The sequence below is a fragment of the Apis cerana genome, linkage group LG12, assembly GCF_029169275.1.
Source record: "Apis cerana isolate GH-2021 linkage group LG12, AcerK_1.0, whole genome shotgun sequence".
In the NCBI taxonomy this organism is placed as follows: Eukaryota; Metazoa; Arthropoda; class Insecta; order Hymenoptera; family Apidae; genus Apis; species Apis cerana.
This window is the reverse complement of record NC_083863.1, coordinates 581,494-605,484: the sequence shown is the minus strand read 5'-3', so window position 1 is coordinate 605,484 and position 23,991 is coordinate 581,494. Positions and strand designations below refer to the sequence as shown.

The 23,991-nt window shown below is 44.5% G+C and overlaps 1 protein-coding gene across 39 annotated transcripts in view; it reads right to left on the bottom strand.

Annotated features, from left to right (window-relative positions):
* Positions 1-23,991, bottom strand: part of LOC108003954 (CUGBP Elav-like family member 4) — a 540,361-nt gene that overhangs the window by 21,839 nt on the left and 494,531 nt on the right. For 15 of the 39 annotated variants that reach the window (XM_062082771.1, XM_062082752.1, XM_062082780.1 and 12 more), the window contains 7 exons: positions 21,929-22,008; positions 11,561-11,707; positions 11,189-11,327; positions 9,457-9,624; positions 8,825-8,926; positions 4,486-4,563; positions 56-214 (listed from right to left, as the gene is read on the bottom strand). In XM_062082771.1, coding sequence (XP_061938755.1) covers positions 56-214; positions 4,486-4,563; positions 8,825-8,926; positions 9,457-9,624; positions 11,189-11,327; positions 11,561-11,707; positions 21,929-22,008 — 873 coding nt within the window. The remainder of the gene's footprint in view (positions 1-55; positions 215-4,485; positions 4,564-8,824; positions 8,927-9,456; positions 9,625-11,188; positions 11,328-11,560; positions 11,708-21,928; positions 22,009-23,991) is intronic. The other 24 variants (XM_062082792.1, XM_062082763.1, XM_062082784.1 and 21 more) reach the window with 17 other exon arrangements.

The window sequence follows — 23,991 nt, the reverse complement described above, 5'->3', positions numbered from 1 at the left end:
CGTTTTTCCGTTCCAAGGGCCACTCTTGCTCAAGTGTTAAATGACTTACACTTACCGAAGCATTTGCTCTGGTTGGTGGCACGATCGATGAAAACCTTGGAGGATATGACGTTGCCAAAGGGGATGAACATCTGCATGAGCTCACCGTCACCAAACTCTTGAGGCAGGTGGTAGATGAACAGGTTGCAGCCTTCGGGTCCTGAGATAGAGCATCCTACCATATAAATCAGAGCACATCTAAACATCTAAACTTGAAGTATAATACTCAAGTTAGAATGTTAGTTTCTTGGATGAGTTTCGTTCTTCGCAATATAATGATTCCGACGCGATAGGAGAGCCACCTCGCGTCACAGCGAGTATGCACACATTCTTCTCTCCCAGATTCTTCAACGATTCTCGTCTGGATGCCTTTCTTTTTCTTTTCTTTTTTTTTTTTTTTGATGAATGAAGATGAAGATTCGTGACCGTCTTTGACAATGACAATCTGATTTCTCTCTCGTCGCGCGGAAATTTCAAGGATGATTTCTTTTTTTTTCTCAATGAATCGCGTCACTTTCGGGATTCGAAAAGAGGGATACGAAGAAGAAGAAGAAGATGCAAGGAATGACTGATCTGAGGGATCTATGTTGAGAAAGTGAGAGATATATGATGATGGGGAGAGAAGAGAGGAAAGAGAACGAAGAGAGAACGAAGAATGAAAGAAAATGGATCGAATGAGGGGAGAGGGGAGGGTGGAGAGGAGGGAGGAGCCGACGAAGAGAGTAATGATTAGAATGTCACGACGATGTTTGTTTACGACAATGAGTTTCTTCCCGTTTTTCAAGTAAAAAAACGTTGAGTATTTATACTTTCAAATATACAAACACACAAACACTGGGACTCACAACACAATGACGAGCGAGGTGAAGGGATATTCTTATAAATGAATGCAAATGGATATTATAGGAGTGTTAGTGACAGTGATGATACTGATTACGATGGTGCGACACTTTACATGAGAATGCCAGACATGTTGATCCGTCGTCATATAATGCCACGTCATCGCTCGATCCCCTGGTTTTCGAATGGACAGATTTGCGTGAAAACTCGCCCTCCCCGTTCTTTTTCCCCCCCCTTCCTTCCATTCATGAATTTCGCCCCGATATCTTATCGGTTCCGTCCCTTCCTTCCTTTATCTCCGTCTACCTTCCAACCTTGCAAACTTTCTCGAAAGTTTCCCGTCAATTAACGGGATGACGGATCGTGCGTTCGTTTAATTCTCGTTAAACGTTTCGAACACGACGCGCAATTCCTCCTCCGATTATATTATACATTTAATCCGGCGAACTTTGAGAAGAAGAAAAGAGGAGAAAAAAAGGAAATTCTTAGAGTCACTTGATATACAAACACACCGACGATTAATTCGCGGGGGAGGAAGGATTGAACGAAAGAGGCAGAGCGAGGGAAGGGGGTCGGAATAACGAGAGTCCAAATACGGATTTAGCTAATTTCACTGAACTTTATAACTCCGACGTCAATTAGCGGCGATTATGACCGTGGAAACTTGCTCTCTCTCTCGGCTAACGGACGCATTTAAGTAATGAGATGGCTGCCACTCAACTTTTAGGATGCTACTCATCGCGACTCGTTCGTTCCCGAGATTCCGCTCTTCTGTCACTCGCGCGCCTTTTACGAACGTTACCGTGTCGAATTACCGCAAGAGAGAGAGAGGGAGAATGTAATTGTCCGTTTCCAGCCCCGCCAACGATCGCGGCTCTCGTTCATTTCACAGTTCTTAGTCGATTATAGCTCCCTCTACGGCTCCCAAAATGGCCGCCAGTTGACTGAGTTTCTCGGGGACGAAATTTGTTTTAAGCGATCTGATTAATCGCTCGATAATTTCATCGAGCACTCTCGTATTCGTGAGTCTTGAGATTTCAATTTTACGAACGAGAGAACGGAACGGAATGAAAGGACGGCAGAGTTTGACGAAACGTTGGAAACGTTTGCAACGAAGTTGTGCGTGGTTTACGCGAAGAACGACAAATGCTCTCTCTTTCGTGGTAATAACTCGATCGTAGTTGTCACGTGAAACCCAAATTAGAGCCGGTGTCGACGGGTTTCCGGTTCCGACGAAGGGGGAGAATGGAGGAGGAATTGCGGTGGACGCCGGAATCACGAAGAACGAGCTATAAATTTAACCACGCCGTCGTGCCATGCGATCGTTGATCCTGAAATTGGTTTTCGACTCTCTAATTGGCCCACGCGCGGGACGTGCACGCGAATTTAATGAAAGCAACACCTCCCGCAACCTCGAGGGGAGGAGTTGCTGGTGTATACCGAGCGGAGTGAAACGTTAAGATGAGTATCCCGTTCGAGCTAATATTCAAAATCCTTTCGTTTTATTCCAAACGTGCGCCCAGAGTGTGCTATTAATATTCTCTTACTGTCGAATTAATTAATAATTCTCCGCTACGTGAAACGTATACACGAACGAAAAAGTATGTAAGCGTTTCTTTTTCATATATATGTAAATATAAATATTCAAATTCGAAATTATTTACTTAAGATAGTTCACTTCCCCCCCTCCATTTTTAGAATTAATTCTCTTCGAAATTTGAACAATCCATCTTTATTAAATCGGGATAATACAGATCTGTCATTTTCGCAAAGAAATATTCCTTTTCCAACGAAATATGTTCAAAGTCGTCGATCTTTGAATCTATCGTTATTTCTTCTTCCAAAATCAAGAAACGAGAGTTCAAAGATCGATCGTTTCCCCGTCACGTTCCGACGATCCTTACGTACATCGATCGAAACCCTTAATAAGTGCACACTCTATACATTCAATGCGACGTATACGGGTTCGATCGTCGTGGGAAAGCGACGATCAATGTTTGTCGACAGCGCAACACCGAGCACAGCTAAGAATAGTGACATTGAGTGCAACGAAAACACACCGATATAAACCCATCCAAAGAATGAAATGTAGAGTTTCCGTGGGGGTTGGTCTCGGACTGTCGTGGCGCAACGACATTCATCAAGAGAAGAGATATAGACAAATCGAACACCGAGAACACCTTGTAAGACTTATATAAAATATATACACTGAGAACAGATTAAGGAAGCAAAAGAAAGAAAGAAAGAAAGGAAAAACGAAGCGACAATAAATATAATAAAATTGATATAACGATGTCGTGCAACGATGACAGAAATAAACTATTATATCGTTCTTCTGGTGTCGCCGTCGTGCCTTCTTCCGTTAGCCTCTACCCTCTCGTTCGCCGTACGCACCACTTGTTCCGGGGGGAGGAAAAAGATAAGCAAAGTGAATCGAAATCGTATTTTCGAAACTTGTCCAGAATATCATTTTTTTCTTTTCAACGGAACAAGGAATGATCGATTTTTCGATTTTGCAAGAATTCTTTCTCTCTCTCTCTTCGTATACAAAAAAGCGAAGAAAAGTACCCCGATGAAAGCATATTGCGAAAAATGTATCAACGTGATACGTGAGTCGCGTTGGAAGGAAAAAAGAGGGGAAAGGCTTTGCCGGAAAATAGGGAATATCGAGGGGGAGGGAGGCTAGGGGAAACGCTGTCGCGGTAAACTTCCCATTATCCTACGATGTAACAACGGATCGCCGGCAGGCGTAACGGCAAAGTAATTAAAACTTTCGTTTTATTTGCATTATCTCATTGTTAGGCGTCGTATATTCTAATAATGGCGAGTTGTTAATTGCAATTAGGCGCTGGCTCCGCTCGCCCTATCCTCTTTCTTTTCTCCCGCTTATCTCCCGCCATCTTTAATCCCCTCCTCCCTTTCTCTCTCTCTCTCTCTCTCTGTCGTTTCCTCCTAGGATCAACGCTGACGAATGATTCGCCCCCTACTTCTCGATATCGATTTCGATCAACCCTCGCGCGTTCGATCGATTTAATTGATCGTGGCCTGGTGACAAATCGGCTAACTATTAGGATCGAAGGGATCGAAACACGTTCGTTCTTTCGTTACTTTGCCGGTTAATTAACCGGGGAAACGCGGAAGAAATTCTCGCAGAGCTTTGGAAAGTAAGTGGCGACGAGACGAAAGTTGTAGGTCGTCCTGTAGAACCGTTGTGAAAAGAGCACGAGGGTCGAATCGAGGCTGGCTTTGGGAAAGACGCGTCCCAGCAACCGTGGCGCCACGATATTAGATTGAAGAAACGAGAGATTTTTCGATTTGCAGGTTGGTTGAGTCGAGGTTACTCGAATTAAAACATGCGTCCAAAATTCTTTTCGAACGAACTGGACCGTTTCTTGCGAGTTTTCCACGCATTTCTCCAACGTAAGAATGACCTTCCTCTCCCCTTCCCCCCCTCCCCCTTCGGATCGCAATTGTGTACCTTGGACGATATTACGACGAAGGATAAACTCGTGTCTGGTCGTTCGGGAGTTGGATCTACAATCTCAGGACTACAATCATTCGTGTTTACAGTCAACAGTTAGACGTTGATGAGTGTTTTGTACTTACCTTCCCTCTGCGTGGGTGCCACAGCGGTCATCGGCTGAGGAATAGCTTGAGGAAACTGGCCGTAGACGGCGGGATAAGCTGCGACAGTAACAAATAACAAATACATCATGATGTGTCCACATCTATACACGTGGTGCATGCTGTTCTTATTCTTCCTATTTTCGCTTCCATAATATACAGCTTCGAAGTGGCCATCAGTGTTTTCGTGTAGAAAGGAGAAAAAGAGAAGGAAAAGAAGGAAAAGAAAAGAAAAGCAAAATCGTGTTCACCGTTTCAGAGACTGGCCCTCTGGCTTCCAAAAAAATATCCTTTCTTACTCGGATCTCTCTCTCTTGCTCTCTCCACCAGCAAGAAATACTCGTCGATCGTTTCTCTGGCAAAATATTCAACTAAGTTAAAAATCACGCTTGTAACACATAGAATCCGTTTTTGTAAATTAGAATCGTTTTCTCGTAGAAATGAATTTTTTTTTCCAAAGATGCTCAATATTTTTCAGAAACCAAAGAGTAACTATTTTTACATGCCTATATACATATATATATATACATACATATATATACATATATATATATACATATATATATATACATACATATATATACATATATATATATTACGTTGACAATTCGTAATTCGAGGAAATGCAACGGTGTAACGAGGTTCGAAATTAATAAAAGGTAAACTGCATGGTGGACGTCAATCGAGTTAATGCGAAATTGCATTGTTGTTCGGTCGAGAAATAATTATGGCAGGACAGTTTATAATTGCTCGTAACAAAACATGGAGGAACGATGAAAACAACCGCGTTTAATTCACCCGAAAAACGAAAATGGGAGGGGGGGGGCGCTAAATTCTCCACTGGTCGTGGAATTAATGAGAAGTAGTCTCGTCAGGCGTCAGATGAAACTGCGCGAAGTGAAAGGGGGAAAAAAAAGTCTATCTAGACGGAGAAGTCTCGTTTTCACCACCACGCTCGTTGCGGTCTTTTCCACGACGAGGATATTCGAGCCTCAACGTTCTCACTGTTCTCCACCATACTTTTAACACGATACTTTTGTATCTCGCAACGCTCCTATCGGATATTACCGACATTAACTGTCACGCGATATCCTTTTAAAGTCTTCGCGTTCACGTTCTGTCCTCTCATAATGCGCGGAGACGCACGCGCGCAAAACGGCAACGGTTTTTTCGAGGTGAATTCGCGTTGGAAGGAAGAAAAGGCCAAGGGAAAATTGCACTAATTTTTTGAAATAACGCCACCGAACGTTAGAGAAGAAATTGTTATATTTTCCCGGGAAATCTTCTCTCGACAATCTTCATTCGTTTGAGAAAGAATTCCTTTTTTCCGAAACGATTTCCGATATTTCGAAGCGCGGGGAGGGGGGATGGGGTGGATCGGAAACGAGCACTTTTGCTACTGCGATATTAGAGAAAAGCAATTATAACGGCATTAATTATACCTTGGCAAATATTTAAAACGCGCGGGCGATTGATATTTGTTTGTGACGGATGAATGTAGAGAGGGATGATCGGGGAGGGGGGTGCGCGGTTCGCTCTCTCAGATCAGAAGAGGTAAATTTTCGCTTGGAAATTAATTATTTCCGTGCAAACATTGCTTTAATATATTCCGATTGACGTTGGCGGAGGTTTCGCTCCAACGATGGTCCCGACATTTGGCGTATGAAATAAATACGCCATCATGTACCGCCGTCGGTTACCGTCCGCCCGGATAGAGCGGACACGCGATATTTCGGATTGCTTTTTTTCCACTCGCTGATCTCCACGCCTCTGTGTACATTGGACGAAAATACACAGAAAAAGAATATCCTATTTTCGAGTCTTTGGCAAACAGCGGGAAACCAGCGGGGCCTCCGCGCGTACGAACGTCATACCTCAAATTTGATGAATTTTTACCAATTCGGTTGCGCGTAGATCTACAGAAGTGTACACGGGTGGATATCTAAAAGGGATCTACCAGGTGGTTAATGGGCGGAACAGGAAGAGAGATTTCGAAAATTCTTGTTTTGATGCGAATCAGCTCAACGATCGACGGTGGAATAAATATCGAAATTTTTTTTTCTTTTTCTTTATTTTGATCAAGAATACCGCTCGACGGTGGAATAATGGGGGAGTGCGAATTTTTCTCCACATCTTGGTGTCACGAAGAAAACGATAAAGGGTTGCTTTAAAAAAGAAAGAAAAGACAAAATTTTCGTTATTTCTGATAACTTTTTTTTAGCCGAACTTGCGTACGAGTAAATTTTTCCGACTATTGTAACTTTGCGCGGAGTGTGGCAAGTTTGCGTATAACCGGATACGAAGTTATTCTGTGTGCAAAAATAAATGAAAAATTTAATATAAAGTTTCTGGAAAAGCAAAAGCAAAAAAAGAATAAAATGCTGAATTGGATACAAAAGAACAATTAGTGAAAATGAACAAAAATTTCTTCGCTTGACATTTCGTTTTCGAGAAAATTTAGTTCGAATACATGTATACTTGAATAAATCTTGCCCAAAACATGTTCAAACTTCATTTTATCAAAAAAAAAAAAAAAAAAAAAAAAAAAAAAAAAAAAAATGAAAAAAAAGACCCGAAACAAAAAATTCTACTCCATATTTTTGATTTACTTTCACATGTGAAATAACTCTCTACCAATTTTCCACCCGTATTCAGCCCGGAATTAATCCATTCGCGTTGAATAACAAGTTAGAAACACGGCGTGCAGACATTTATTATTATTATTTTCTAGTTATCGGTTATCGGTTAGTAATCTCGGACAATTATTTCAAAGGAGGAAGATTCTTTTTAACCGAATACGCGAGATGTTTCGAAGCTCGTCGAAAGTATTCAAACTCGCGACTTTGAAAGAGAAAAAAAAGATTAATATTTCAAGCAACGTAATGGTAAGTGACGTATCGGTTCCTCCAGGAAGATTAAAAATTACGCGTTGCTCGCGATAAATGGTATCGCATACGGAGTTGCCACACCCTGCACCCTATTTATACCCGGAATAATTGTTATCGCGTCAAGGTTTCCGCGGTTCGATGTTTTTGCAGTCGATAATGACGGGCTGGTTACGAGACTTTCCACGGTGAAACACCAATTCTCGCTCGCTCTGTTATTAATTTAACCATTGGGACAGAGAATTCATCAAACCCCGCGCGTTAATTGCTAACGGTGAGCGGAACGAATCGAAGTATAGTTACGTCGGCACGTTGATTATCTCTGAAACGGAATCGTCCATTTTGATGTTGGTTATTGGATTATAATTTCTGCCCCGGTGTATATCGCATTTTGATGTAACATCGTTCGGGTCTTCGACAGCCGATTATAATGTCGGCGTGTTGTTTGCGTATCGATGAACATGCACGGTACACGATGCGCTCAAGAGTTGTATATATATATAAAATGTATATATATATATAAAACGTAGACGAAGTATATCATAAAAGAACATCGAAATTACACTGTAGCAGCACACCAGAAGCATTATATAACGCGCCTATATATATATATATACACACGTCTATGTATACATATAATATACACGATATGTATACGATAATCACACGATGATAACGTCGATGCATTGGTGTTGTTGTGTTGTGCGCGGTAGGATGGAACGCGATAATTTCTCAAAATTATTTTTTCCACGCGTTGTCGAGAGTTTTGATCGGCGAGAAATGTTGAAAAGGGATATCAGGAGCAGAATTTTCGTCCATCCTACGTTCCATCCTGGTGTACGCGCAGTGCATGTATATATATTTATATACATTTACGTATAATATATACGTATATAAATGTACACATGCGACCAATAGTTGCATGCAACAGCCATGAAACGCGATCAGCGGAATCGAATTTTTCAGAGTTAAGTGCTCGAGTGCTCGGATAAAAGCATATTAAAATCGAACGTTCGGATTCATTTGCTTTCGCTTTTCTTTTTTTTTTTTTTTTTTTAATTCCATTTCTCTTCGCTTTAACAAATCGTTCTTTCCGAAATTTATCGCCCGATTCGACGAAATAGAAAATTAGTCGCCAGAAATAACCACGATATCCGCGACGCGTAGGTATGAGAGTGATAACGATCAATTTTCAATTAATAATTTTTCCTTTCCTCTCTCTCTCTCTCTCTCTCTCTTTAACTCGTCACTACGGAATCCGATTTGGATCGCTGAATCCTGTTTGGCTAGGCTTTTTTCGTGCTGTTATCGAAAAAGCGCGCTACTAAAATGCGTTCGGTTGGATGAAAAACTCGTCGCAGATACGGAAGGCTTGACGGAGAATTCTCGATAGAAGGCGAAAGAGGGAAAGAGTAAATGGGGAAGAAAAAACTTACCGACACCGGGGTAGGGTTGCATTCCAGGATACGCGGCGGCATGCTGGAGTGCCGCCTCCCCATTAGGCAGCCCTTGTGCTGGAATGGACAGATGGAGGGCATCTACACTTCAGTAAGCTCAGCTCTTATCGGGGACGGACCTACGTCTAGGGCCCCTGTCGCAATACGCGCTGACCAATCGATATCGCGCGGTGTCGTGTATTCTTGGATCTCTCCCCCGCCCCCCCCTCTGTTAAATTTAATCCGATTTCACACGATGAAAAAAAAGAGAAAAGGTACGATCGAAAAGAAGTTCTCCTCGCTTTCGAAGGGGACGAAAATTCCCATTAAAATTCACCGAGCGACTCTTGGGAAAAATTTCGCGCCTATCCCGATCTCCTCGCAAACCCCCCTCTCCGCTTCGTCGCGTCTGGAACGCGAAGAGAAAGAGAAGAGGGGGAGGAAGAGAAGGGAAGAGAGAAAAATGAGAAAGATTTTTCCAAGAGTCGCGGAAGAGGAAGAAAGGATCGAGGGGTGCCCCTGTCTGGGGCGAGGTTACCCGCTTCTCATCGCGAAGGCAAAATAATAAAGTCCGGCGTCGATTGGCCGAGCATTGCGCAGGGGCGGCACACTGCGCCTGAGTTGATACTCACGTCCCGGATAGGTCTGCGGTATCCCGTTGGTGTAGACACCAGGATCCGAACCTGCTGGTTGACCATTCGGTGTTTGTGCAGCCATGTTGAAATTGGGCATCGTTGGCGACGGTAACGACGGTATCGCCCCGTTAACAGGCTGCCCTGTACCGGTACCTACGAGCAAACCTGATCAGTACACACCGGTTACCCTCTTGCTCTTACAACACCGACCCCTCGGTCACCCCCCCTCGTCATTGCATCTCCAACCGGATCGCGCTTACCTAGAGAGTCGTCCCCTCTCTCTCTCTCTCTATCTCGCGACACTCTTGTCAACCGATTTGCGCCGATATATTCACGCGCGTGTGTGTCGTGTAATTGGAACGAGACCTCGCGGATTGTTTGAGGATTCCCGCGGATTTCTGCTCGATGTCGATGTTAGAGCCGATTAATGCAACGACTCGCGGTTGAGTAAGTTGCCACAGGTAGATTTTGGCAAGGATATTTTTCTCGAAAATACGAAGGAATGTTTCGAGTCGCGCGATTGATCGGTCACGACGAATGAAGCAATTAGCGATATTTGTATCTCGTTTAACGGTTTTAACAGGCGCGGCGTTTAATCAACGCCGCCAAGCTTTTAAAATAAACGAATATGCGCGCGTGTGTCGGACGCGTGTGAGATCGGTAGCGATAAATTACGTTTCAGAAACGAAAAATTATCTCGAAAAATATACTCTCTCCGCGTTGCGAACGTTAATCAAATATATCGTGCGTCCAATTGTTCCATTTCCCTGCGCATTGATCATGGGACACGCGAAGACGAAACAACAATATGCGGACAAAGTGTCGAGTGTTTGCCGAACGATCGTTTCTCCACGGCTCGAGAGGAAAGGAAAGAAGCGATCTCCGTTAAATCCTTTCAACCGTCCACAAACCCGCACGAATCGCCAAGTATCGAAGAATCGGCGATTGACAGGTGGGACGACGCCGTGTCCCCGAAGAGATAAAGGCGCGCGAGCAATCCGACTCGTCGGAAAGGATCAGAAGGAAGGAAGGAAGGAAGAAGTAAAAATATTATTCTTCCCTTATCGAACGGTATTATCGGTGTTTCGCGCCGCGACTCTGCCCACCGGTGGAGAGCCGATTCACCTGTGGGCTACGTGCGCCGCTTCGTTTTTCCCTCCTCTCGCGAATGAGAGGAACCGGGGAGAGGGAGGAAAAAGGGAAGGAACGGTGCCTTTGGCTTCTCCTCCTTCCCTCGTCGGCCGGGCTTTCGATAAAGTTTCGCGGCACCGGCAATATCTTTCGCTCGAGTCACGCTCGGTGAAAATGTTGTATTGATTTATGAGCCGGTTATAAGGCAACGGACTGTGCCGCGGCCGCGGGATCCGCGAGAAAAGGAATAAATGGGGAGGCGGGGTAGGAGGTGAAGAAAGAAGTTTCGCCCCGGTGAGACTGGGAAATTTCGCAACAAAGCGTACACAAGGGGGCGGGGACTGTACGTTTTCTTCGCGTGTCCCATTTATTTCGAATAATTTCTCCGATGTATTCACTCCTTTCTTTTTTCTTCCGTTTCAAAATTTTCGCAGAAACATAATTTCCATTCCTGTTCTTCTTCAATCCTCGCACGATACATTCGCGGGAGAGACGCGAACTGTTTCATTAACGCGATATTCCGGCGATGTAAAAGAGTAGGAGATATCGAGGTTGATGGTCGTTAAGGGAAAGAGAAAAAGGAGAACGAAAGACGTACCGGAAGTCGGTGGAACAACAGGGTTTGGCATGCCGTTCAACGCGTGCGGCAGTTGCCCGGCGCCAACGTGTGCCAATGCCGCCATTGGATTGATATACGTCCCTTGTGCTGTTGCCGCAGCCATCAGAGCTGCTTGCTGCTGTAAGTAGAATCGAAAATTGTATCGGGAATTAATCTCCGGGATTTTTCTTTTCTCTTTGCAATTCGAATGGATCTTGCTGGAACGCTCCAACATTCGTCGAATTCGAAAATTAAGAATTAACGAGATGACGTCGAGTGACGCCGCCGATCGGATGGAAACAATTACGATCCGCGAACACAAGAACGGGCGGGTAGTGCAGGGAGAGAAGCGTTAACCGTAATGTGACCCACCTGAGCGTAAGCGCCGTAAGCGCCGAACTGATTGAAGACGTTGAAAGGGTTAAGGAGGCTCATGTTCCCGGCCATTTGCTGCATGCGTCTTAGTTGTCTCTCTTTCTCAGTATCTGCGAACTTTACCACTAAGCTGGATGACGCACCCTGAAACGAATCATTTCCATTTTCCATATTTAATTATCGAACTCGATATGTACGCAAGTATCGCGAAATACGTATAACTAGAGGCCACGTATAAGAGAATCGTGAACAAACGATTCGGAGGGAAGGAAACGAGAGATCGAGTCGCTCGCGATGTAAATTGCCACCCTGGTGACGAGCAGCTCTGGGATACTCGGATACTCGGGCGTGGCCGGCGCTGCAGCCAAGAGATTACCGTCGTCGCGTAATTTTCTTCGTGGCAATTCACAACGCGTGGAAAACTCGATGATGATCGCGCCGTTCCGACAGCAGGCGTGATCACGTCGAAAAGAGGATCTCTACTTTCGTCGAATCCGCGTCGAGACAAGAAGAAGGAAGAAAAAAAACTTTGTGGAAAGATTTTGCCGGGCAATTCGAATCATCTCGCGAGAGAGAAATTGTCCCTCTATCGTGACCCGTTACCCGGTGGAAAGTCGGAGTTGAACAGGCGAAAGGATTTTTCAAAAATATGGGAACACGTCCCCCTTTGAGATGTTTACGGAGGATACGTAAGGCGATGACGTTTCTCACCACGTCTAAAATATAAATGGAAAGGCAACAGGTGGTCAGTGGCCATTGTGGCTGGCTGCGGAGAAAAGCTCAGCTTTCAAGCTTTCTGGTGATATATTATATTCACGTCATCAATGCAAATGCCGGCCGTGTCTGAGTTTATATAACGACGGTAATATTGTAACCCGTTGACACGCTTGCTGAAAATCCCCGTCACGCGATTTTGCACGCTTCTCTCTCTCTCTCTCTCCTTTCCTGTCCTTATTACGATTCTTCCCATTTCCGTAATTCTTACAAGTACTCCCCTTTAGACTTAATTCAGAAAATTATCGACGATAGACCGATCGTAAAACGGGATCCATTACGCAGCGCAACCGTGAAGATCCTCGATCGAAACCCTATTGAAATTGGGGAAACTTTAAACCGTTATAATTCACGAGATAATAGATTTCGGCCAACGAGAACGAGAGATCGCTGGAAACTTTGCTCTTTCGAACGCTTTTTCGTTTATCTTGATCCCGGTTGCCGTCGCGTAAAGAAAAGTTGTCGTAATCTACCTTAGAAAATTCCATCAAATTCCATCGAAATTAGGAAAACCGTCGCGATCCATAAATTAAAAGATAATAAGAAATTGTTGAAATGGATGGTGACAATTGACTTTTTCCCTCCCCCACTTTGCACGATGTTTTAAAAAACCGTACACGGCCGACGCGTTGAATCGTTTATGGGAGGAATCGGTACGTGTCGTTGCATTAAAAACGCGTAATACGTACGCGATAATACCCGTTCGTGCGCGGGCGTTAAGCACCGAATATGGAAAAGGATGATCCAAGAATTGGTCGCGTCGATCGAACCGATGTATTATAACCGGGAGACGATTTTCAATCGGATAGGGTATCGCCGATATCGACCCAATTGTATCGAGGATACAATTGTCCCCCCGTATAAAAAGCGCTTTTGCTTTTATTATTTCCCGTTGCCGAGCATTTCGGTGTCGTTGTCAAAGGATACGCAGATTCGAAATTTGTAAAAACTTTTTCACTCGAGCCTCGCTTTTCCTTTTTTTTCTTTTTTCTTTTTTTTTTTTTTTATTATTATTTCGTTTCATTCTGTTTTCGTAAAATCCTTTACACAGAGTCGTCGGATACCTCGTACGTACAAAACGTGCTCGTACATAAAAATTTACACGTACGATCCGATGGAACGTAGGCGTTACCCGTGGAATCAAGTCAGAGTTACAGAGAGTCAAATTTTTCTCTACGGAGCAAAAAAAAAAAAAAATTAAAATATATTATCGCTTTCGCGCGATCTTTCTTTCTTTCTTTCTTTTTTTTCTTTTTTATTGGGAAGAATTTTCGAATCGTATCATATCTCGAAATCGGGAGATCGAACACCTCGATAAATTCACCGAGCTCTCGAATTCACGGGGATATATTAAAAGCTTTCAAAGATATTTTTCATTCCCGATTCTCATTAGCATTTGACTCGAGGCGGCACTTTAACTCGCGGTCACGCGCACGGTCCAATACGATTCATCGATGCTCGATGGATCGTGGAGAAGGGGGGTGAGGGAGAAGGAAACGACAATCGCAATTATTAAAAGTTTCGTTTTACGGCCGAGTCAAACGCGCGTATAACCGGCCCGTTTTCGAGGAAACCTGGATCCGCAGACCGCACCAGTTTACAAGGCATAAAAGTTATGCAGGTTTCATGGCTTGATACAACTTTCCACATTACGGTAACTAATATCAAGAGTATCCGGGAGAAGTCATACGTGCCGTTTCTCCACCCTTATTCGCGCGAAACTCGGGTTAAAACGCCCTTAATTTCGACCGCGCTTGTTCAACGGGTCGCGATACAGGGGATCGATCTATTAATTGATTATTCGCGATTGTTTCTACAGCTTTCGAATAATGATTTTCCTTTGGAATAATGATATTAGCTCGATCGCACTTTCTACTAAAAATATTCTTTATCTCGAGTTTCCACGTTTCAAAAGATATTCAGTTTGACTCCGTTTATAAAAGCAACCACGGTACGCAACATCGACTGACGTTGAAAAAAAAATCAACTCACTTTAAATAAATTCTGTCTTCGTCGGGCCAACGAACAAAGTTGAGAAATTCCCAAACAGATTTCCTTCTCTCTCGCGTCGTACAACCCAACGATCGATCAAGAATTTTCACGAATAATTCGAGGGGAAAGATTATTAACGGGAAGAGGAGAAAAATATGCAACCTGTAAGGTCATTGGCGATGGGGAAATTCGCAGGGGCGTTTCGTCGTAAAGCTGGGAAAAATATCGACACGAAGACTGTAAAGAGCGGGAGGGGAGGGTACGACATTTTGTATTCTCTCTACGGAGAGCTCGAACAACTCGTTATGCGCGGTGAAAAGCATCGACGCGTGTTGTCGAGGAAAATAATTTGTCTCGCGTCGACAGCCCCCCCTCTCTCTCTCTCTTTCTCTCTCTCCGTTGCGTGGAAATGGCTGGCTAAGTCGCGTGGCATATATGACATTTACACGGGACGAGGATGCGCATCGATAGATACGGCGAAGGGAGGGTAAGAGAAGGGTGGCGAGGTCGTATCAGAGGCAGTGAAGCCGAAGCCTCATTATTGGGGGATTACGGTTCATTAATTCCGATCCAACGTTCCTCAACTACACGCGAAAAGAAAAAGCCACCCCAAGCGATATCACGGAGGAGGGAGAGGGAGAGAAAGAGGAAAACGCGTTTGAACGCTTTCCACTCCTCGGCTCGTTATGTTTGTACACTTTACCGTGTAGGTTGTCTCTTTAAAATCCGTGATACAAAAGCGCAGTCTCGTTATACCGGCGCTAGAGGGGTACAAAGTCTTCGTTACAGAGAGAGAGAGGAGGGGGGGTGGAGGGGGCTCGACGAGAGACGAACTTTGTTGTCCGGTTGGAAACGGTTGGCGGCGGCTTTTGTTACGGCGAAATCGTCGGAAACGAGTCGAACGATGCTTATGATCCTTTCCGATTCCTCGTCTCCCCTCCCCCTTCCGTTCACTTGTGGCTTTAAAGCTTTATTATTCGCTCTTTGCAGTCTTCTTTCTTCCATTCTCCCCCTCCCCCCTTAGGATTTCATAACCTAAGCGCAATTTCATGTTTTTCTCTCCCTTGCTACGAGTCTCTCGAAACCATCCTCGTCCGTCGAGTCGAACGAATCCACGCCGAATTAACGCGTTTGGGACGAGGGAAGAAAAATTGCCCCCCCACCCTCTATCCCTCTCACCCTGGTGGTGGTCCTTTGAGATAGGTAGAAATCTTTGAAAGCGAAGGCACGGGTCAGAGAAGCGCGATATTGCGTCGGGAACGGAATGAAGCAATTACCTACTGATTGGAGCTTCTCCCGTTAGCTGCGCCATCACACTTGCCAATTCGCCAGCTGGTAATTTCAATGGATACAACTGGAACCGCAAGACTGGCCGATTGCCCCTTGTCCACGCGACCCTCCCCCCTCTTCGTATCCGAAACTATCCAATTCTCCGCAGCGCTTCGAGTTACAAGGGAGGGAGGGGCGGAAAAAGTCTCGCTTTGAACTATTTTCAATTTGATCTCGTTACAACGGGGATAAAAGAGAGGGAAAGAGTCGAGACGCGAAAATTTTCCCCCTTTCTCTCGAGGCTTATCTCGGGGAAATTTTTACTTTCGGGTAGGAAAAGGAGAAATGGGAAGAAGGATGGCGAGATTATAGGAGATATCGGCATCCGCTCGGAAACTGTTGAAGGAACTGTTTCGACGAGAAGGGTATCGCCCGTAATTACGAGGGTGGCCCCGTAAAATTTGAAGAGCAATCAATTCGAGGAGACGCGAATCCTACGAATCCGCAATATAATTTAATCTTTAAACGTCCTCCCAACGTCCAAACTTTACTCTCGTCGAATCGATCGTCTATTTTTCCAAGGAAAGGAGAGAAGGCTAGATATATATTTTATAAAGGTGAATTCGCTTCGATTCAAATTTAATCACGATAATAGCGATATTAAGAGCTGGTCCTCGAGTACGGTTATTTCATAAGAGGAAGATATCTGAGCGGAGGAGGGAGGGTCTCCATGTCTCACGCTTGATCGCGTTTCCTCTCCTTCCCTCTCCCCCCTTCGGGGATTCGTTCTGACTCCCGATAGAAAAGAGACTCGCCAAACAAGTAACAGTTGTACAGGAGATAAAAGCAATGCAATTACGAGGCCGCCAAGGGAATTACTCAGGGAATGTCTTTAATTAAATGTTGGAAGCAGTTTCCGAGCCTCCGTTAATGCAGAGATAATTTCCTTCCATCCACTTTTCGCTCGTTTCCTCGAACGAAGAAAGGAACATCCGCCGAGGCTCGAGGGCTACTCCCCTCCGACATCCACTTTTACACACGCTCCTACTTTTCTCCCGTTTAACGAACTTTTCGAGTTCGCCCACGTCAACATCCTCTCTCGAATCGAATTCGAATTTTCGGAAATTTAAGGATTCAGAGAATCTCTTACTCCCCAACAACTGAGAACGATCAGCGTAAAGGAGATCGTTTATATTCCTCGAAACGAAGCCTCGCCGACGTTCTTTGAATTCGCGGGAAGAACCGCCTTCGCCACGGGTGTCTTTTTATTCCGAGCACTTAATTTCCGAGCGGTGCGCCGCCACGCCCGAAGGGGTTGGCCGGGGTGTAAAATAAAAACGGAGCAACGTTACGTAAAATTCTACGGGGGCGAACTACGTCCCGCCGCCGCAAACCCTGGCAAAACACTTCTCTCCCCTCCCTCCCTCTCCTTTTCCGTAGGTTTGCTTTTATTACGAGACATTTCGGGAGTTTGCAGAGGCAAACGGGCGAGCGAGGAGCACGTCCTCTCTCCACCGCCTCTCCGCGGTGGTGGGCTGCCGCGAGCGCGTCGCGAGGCGTGACAAGAAATGTCACACGCTTCGGAAGGCATAACTACGCGCGAGGGGCTCGCATTCCAACGGTGACACGTACTGCGCGCGAGACAGAGAGAGAGAGAGGAGGAGCCCCGCAAAATATTCACTCCTCCCGGCAGAAATATTGGCCGCCGCCGCGTGACGCGTGAACACCCTGTCAATTCGAGTAGAGGAAACCGCGTTACACGGCTCGATGATCGGCCGAGGGAGAGAGAGAGAGAAAAGAGGGACGATCCCGAATTTGCCCGCCGTGGCCGCCAATTTTTCACGGTAATAACCAGGGTTTAATGATCGATCAGTTGATACCTCTCTCTCCCTCCCCCCCTTCCTCTAGGCCCCTATGATTTGGAAATTGAGCCGAGCGCCATTTCCCGATGACGGCCGACCCCCTAGAGAAATATCCATTCTCCGCAATATAGATGTAAATTCGGGCCCCTTTTTCCTGCATACACCCAACCGATTGATTTTCGATTCGTGCCTCTCTCGAAATTCTCCAAGTTCTTCTTTCAAGTTTCTCGCGACGAGGGACCGAATAATTGGACCGAAAGCTTTCGACGAGAAACGAGGAGGGGGGAAAGATCGTCTACTGGATGGTGAATAGAGCGACGGAGTTGGAAATATGATATTTTTCGCGCTGGGTGTTTGATACTTGTAACGCTTAGAGAAAGAAAAAGCGGATCGCGGATACCGTGAAAATATTGGCCGTTGAAGTTGAACCCCGCGAACGCGTCGTCTATTCGAGCAACGTAAATCATATTACACGGTTACTGAATCCGAAGTGAAAAATGTTTACGGAACTTCAGTCGTATAAAGTAGCAGTTTTTTCGCTCGGGGAAAAACTGCAGTATTGACACTGCGAAATATTAACCGCAATAGTTGGGCGAAGTTGTTCGACGAAAAGAAATATTGTCTCGTGGCCCGGCGCACACAATGAGGTATATGCGATTTTTACGCTCGAGGAAAAGGAAAAGAGCGTTTCGAAACTCGTATATATAATTAACGAGTCATCTTCGAAAATTATGTGCATTGGTTCTTTTCTTTGCAAACGCAAGAAAGTAAAGAAATTACATTTTACGGTTTAATGATCGTGAAATGCGGGTAATTACAACGCGCACTTTTTACTTGACCGCTAATTAAAAACCGTATAGAAAATTTTTCCCTTTTTTAACTCAATTTCTTTTAACAAAGCTTCGTAAAGTTTTAATGAGTTAGAATCTGTCGTAATTGCTTACTGTTGGGATAAAGCTTTGCTCAAGCCGATACGATATTTTAGTAAAATGATCCATCGTTGGTAATTACTTTTGCTAATGCGCGGAGAAATTAAAATTTTTATTCGACCTCTTCTATCGCGTCTCTCTATATATGTATATTTATAACCTGTCCTTTTTTTGTTTCGCAAAATTTCCCCCCGCGTAATTCTTGGTAAAAACATCAACCATTTCTACCATTCATAGTAGAAATATCCACCAATTTCTGATACGCTGATTTCGCTGCGGCAAGTTTTATTTCCGGAATAGCAATTTCGTTGATGTAACGATAATAAATTCCGTAGAGAGATAGAGAGAGATCCAAAACCGCGCGCAGAGATATTCGAAATATAACATTTCGTAAAATGTTTTCGTTACGTTTAATCGTATGCGTTCGACTCGGTGATATTTCGGTATAATATCTCTAAAATCGTGTGGAGCGTGAAATTGTGTGGAATTGTTTCGAGACAAATTGTTTCGAGAATGTTTTTTCTATTATTTTATAAATTTATGCATTATTGTTTATAATTCCTTCAACAAGAGAGGGAGAGAGAGGGGAGAGAAATTTCCCTCGTGAATGAACGATATTCTAACGCAGCGAGGGAATAATTCGATTTAACCTGCGTTCATCCCAGTCTCTCGCAACATGGCGCAATCATTAGTTCCTCCCTTGGTTTATTCCTTATTCGCGCTTCTTCCTTCCCACGCGGATTCTTTTTTTTTACATTCTATACAAACGTATTAAACGTGACCATGACTACCCACCATAACCACATTTAATCAGACGAAGATTCGTCGGATAGTGCACGGATGATTATCAGAGAAAGTGAATAATTACGAGAGAAATTATACAATTGCAGAAAAATTGGTCGAGCGAATTTAAAACTTTATCGATTCTATTCCGTGTCGAAGAGAGAGGAAAAGAGGAGAGAGCAATCAACAAGGAATATATCCGTTCCATAGAGATTCGAGTAAAACAATAGCGCAAGGGAGGTGGAACGATTAAGTGGTAGGATGGTGCGGTATATATTCCCGGGGATGCTCGAGGATACGAGGTAACTGGTCACAGGACGAAAACGTTCAACTACGGGGAAGGTCCTTGTGATGATTAAGGCCTGTTAAATCGAGGGATGCGCGAATAGCGTTTGGGGGGGAGGGCCTCGAAGATACGAGGGATCCGCCGGGTACATTCCAAGGACTCTCTCTCCCTATATATCGGAGGAGAACGAGCCAAGGGCGGAAGGGCAAAATCTCGAGACGCGTCCTTGTTAAACGAGAGTGTTCGAGGTATGGCCATTGGGATCTACCCGTTGAAAATATATATTCGCCAAATATCTTGCCTTCCATTTCTTTCCCCGGAAGATACGACGGCCAAATCGAGAAACTTCTCGTCATTCCCTTTCTCTTCTTTCTTTGTTTGAAAATTTGTCACTCGCTCGATCAAAATATCGCGTCGAAAAAAAAGAAACGAGTAATCGAAATGCAATATTCCTCGTTGTCGTCTCCCTCCCTCTAAAAATTTTTAGCAAAAATGTTTACAAGATTGACAAAGATATCGTTTCCGTTTAATAAAGGGAATATTAAAGCGTGAATCTTTGACGAGGAATTCAGACAAGGCGGGTTGATTGAGGCGGGTTCGCGCGATAAAAACAAATGGGGCGAGGGTAAAATTTTAATACGTAAGTTGAATTCGGTCGAGAGGGGCCCTGCCAAACGACTCGCGGAACGTTTCTCCCTCCCCTCCCCCTCTCTGTCCCTCCTCCACGAGGGCTAATAAATCTAGAATCGTCCTAATGAAACGGCAAACCGCGCGTCTCGCCCGTACGTTTTCCCACCCTCGCGGCCGGGACCCGCTCAATGGTTCAAACGCGATGAAATCTCGTAACGTCGGTGTCAAGATTTGCATAATTCGCGGTGATAATTAAGCGATCTGCATATTACCGTCCCCGCGCCACGTCAGCCTCTCTTTTAAGGGCAAATAGTCCCTGCCACGGGTCCTAAACTTCTCCTCCGGTATTTCCGCTATTGGATTAAAGCGTTGTAACGAGCAATCCGTGCACACGTGTCGCGCCAATTTCTGCCTTTCTGTCGGGGGAAATACGCGTCTTTTTTTTCTTTTCTTTTTTTTTTTGTAATCGTCGAAACAATTGCCGGACACATAGGAAAATAGAGGGTGTGAACTTTGAACGAAGCTTCCCCCCCCTTTTTGCCATTTTTTCTGTTTACAATCGATCTTGCGAAATGAAATGAATGTGTATCACGATAGAATTAATGTCTCTTTTATATATATATATATAAAATTTTGTATAAATATATATAATTATAAGTTTGTTTCACCGCGAGTTCAAGTTACATCAAGTTTGATGGATCGTACTTTGATTAATATTGTTTTTTAATAAAACTTTGGACGTTGAAAGTTTTATTGAGAATTTAGCCGTTTCATCTGCAACTACGTAATAGGATAACTTTTTTATTGTAGGAAGCCTCGTCCTCTTGAAAAAAAATTACTTTGGAAAATCAATCAAGTGTACCCCGGCCGCGTAATACTGCTCCCGTGAAAAAAATACTCGACAATTTGAAACGATACCGATAATTAAACGAATTATATCCACCTCGAAATTGATTACTTTTACTTTTAAAATCGTCTCGAGGAATGGTCTGACACCACTGGAAACGGAGCATTACGAGCAAACTATTGGCTCGTTTTCGAGAATCGAAACACACCGACTTTATCGTCGAAACCATGTTCCATAAATTTTCACTTTAAAACCAAGTATTAAATCGGGGGAGGGGGCTGGAAACCGCAGAATGCCAATAATTTCTACGATCCAACGCGTCGCTGATCCACTTTCTCACCCTGTATTATTCCCTATCGATCACCGACGGTCAACGTTTCGTCATTAATCACCGATCCGCCGTAAGCCCGCCCACCCCCGTAAGCCTAATAAACCTGGTGAGCCGAACTTCGATGAACCACCACCACCACCACCACCTTCGACGAACGACCGAAGGTGGGCGATAATAATGACGCGAGGGAGAGAGAGAGAGAGAGAGAGGAAGGAGGAATGTTGTATGGTCAAGTTCGGCAAGCGGCTTTGGCGAAACTTTCGCCAATCAGCAGGTGGAATCCCGGCCGAAACTCACTGACAATTCAATTACAACTAGGAATTCCTGGCCCCGGACCCTAAGCTGAGAAAGTTTGGCGGTTTGATAAGGGGAGGGAGATTCGGAGAAGGAGGTGACCCACACTTCTCCAAGTGTTATGCAGATTTCTGTTTGGCCAGTCATTAGATTGCAGCCAGGGAGGGGAGGGGGAGGAGGGTGTTTGCAGCCACGACGGTCGTTACGTCGACCAACCCCTCGTCCTCGTCCTCGTCCACGTCCACATTCGTGGATGTCGTTATTTCTTCGACTCCGTTTAACCACCGATTTCATCGTTTCGAAATTTCAATATCGATTTTCGCGATGTGAGCGGCCTCCCCCCCCCAAAAACAGCATTGTGCACTTACCGGCATAGTTTGGCTACCGTGTAAGGTATTGATCGCCGCTAGCGCTTCTTGATGCGATGAAAGTTTTACGAATGCACAGCCTGGAAAAAGAAAAAGAGAGGGGAAAGTTTCGTTAATCGTTTCGTTATTGGAGAAGAGGAATTTCGATTTGTGCGTGGATAAGGGTAAGTATGACGACACTCGGGATCGTCATCATGGATTTTTAATCGAACGATAAAATGTCGTCGTTCCTCTCCTTTTCGATCGATCGTTGAGGAAGAAACGAAAAATCGTTTCATCTCGGCGGAAGGGGAGGCCCTCCCCCGTTTCCGCCATTGTCGCAAAGTCGGGACCGTCTCTAACGATGATGGAACGATTAATCGCCCCTTGCTCTCCTCCAGCTACGCGTGCTTATCGTTATAGTTAGATGGAGAGACGCGAAGACAAAGAACTGGAGGGTGCTTTGAAAAATTGACGCGCCAGCGGAGCGCAACGTGCACTTAATAAAAGATGTTTACCACGAACGGAGAAACCGCTCCGTTATCCGGGACACCGCTCCTTCCGTTTCGACCAATAACGGTGCGTATCACGGCGAGCAAACGATTCTGAAAAATTGCCACGATCCGGGATCGTTCGCGGAATAATACGGGACGTCACGGAGGATAATTTTAAACGGGGTCGAATTTTCGAAGAAGAAGAAGAAGAAGAAGAGGGAGGAGGAGAAAAGGGCGTACGTCGCGACTTTCGATCGCGTCTATCTAGAATTATAATGTAATTTTGATTTTGATCTTGGAATTTTTTTCCTTGCTTTTCCTTTTCAATCGTCGATGAGCTCTCTATCAAGCAACGTATAAAACGTATAGTTTGTTTCAAAGAGAAGGAAACGAATTGATCGAACGATTCTTTTCTCCTTTTTGCACAACAATTTCCAAACTACTTGGATCGTTCGAAGAATTATTATTACCAGCAACGTTATAATTATTTCAAATTTAATTAAAACACGCGAAAGTTTCCGTTCATCGTGAAACCACTCCGCGGTATCGGCTCATATTTCCCCGTTGAAAAAGGAAGAAAGAAGAAGAGGCGGGGGGAGAGAGAGAAAAAAATATTACCCGGGGAAGATAAACTACGAACATCGTTTTGATGAATTAATAAAATCGTTTGCACAGCTGAGGATACCTTGGGGCATCGAGTTTCAGTTTTATCGGATATAAAATCCTCCGCTATTTAACCGTTTCTATACATATATATATATATGTACGAATATATATAAAATGTATAAAATATAAAAGCCGGCGCGTTCCAGAGTTGGCGACAAGGATGGAGGGAGGAGGAATGTCCGAAATCGGAGATAAAAGCGATCCGAGGCGTAGGTGGATAAGGTTTTCTCGCGATTCAATCCCCGTCGTACGCCCGACAAGAATTTGTCCGAGCTTGTTCCGGCCCATTCCGCTATTCCTTCTTGTGCAAGCGAAATCTCCGACTCTCGAGAAGGGGAGGGGGCCTCGAAGACGATGCGCTCTTCAGATTTTTCTTCCTCCGTTTCGGGGCGGACGGAAATAAAGGAGTCGAATTTCTCGAAACTTCGCCTACGTCCCTCTAACGTGCGTTTAACGTGTGTGTGTGTTTTCGTATTTTCTCGGTTCCTTTATGTTATTCGTGTATTGGTCTTTCTTTTTCTTTTTTTTGGAAAAGTTGGATTCGAATCCAAACGCTCCATAACGATTATTAGATTGGAAATATCGATAATTGCATTACCGTGAATCACCACGACCGTTTTAAATACGTATTTTCATTGCTCGAATAGGAACATGAGTCTACGTCTAAACCTTCGAGAAAAGAGAAATTAAGGAGAATATCGAAATACGACGAGTCTTCCCTTTAAATAATAACAATAATTTTCACTCGTTACACGCGTCGGTGTACGCGTCCGTGTGTGCGTCCATGTTCCACCTTCCCTCCTTCTCGAAAACTATGTTTGCCCCCCTCGAATAACGGCGAACAACAAACACTGGACAAACCGCTCGGCCCTCCATCCCGACGACGATGTAGACTAGTTTCGTGGATCTCTCCCCATTCCGTCT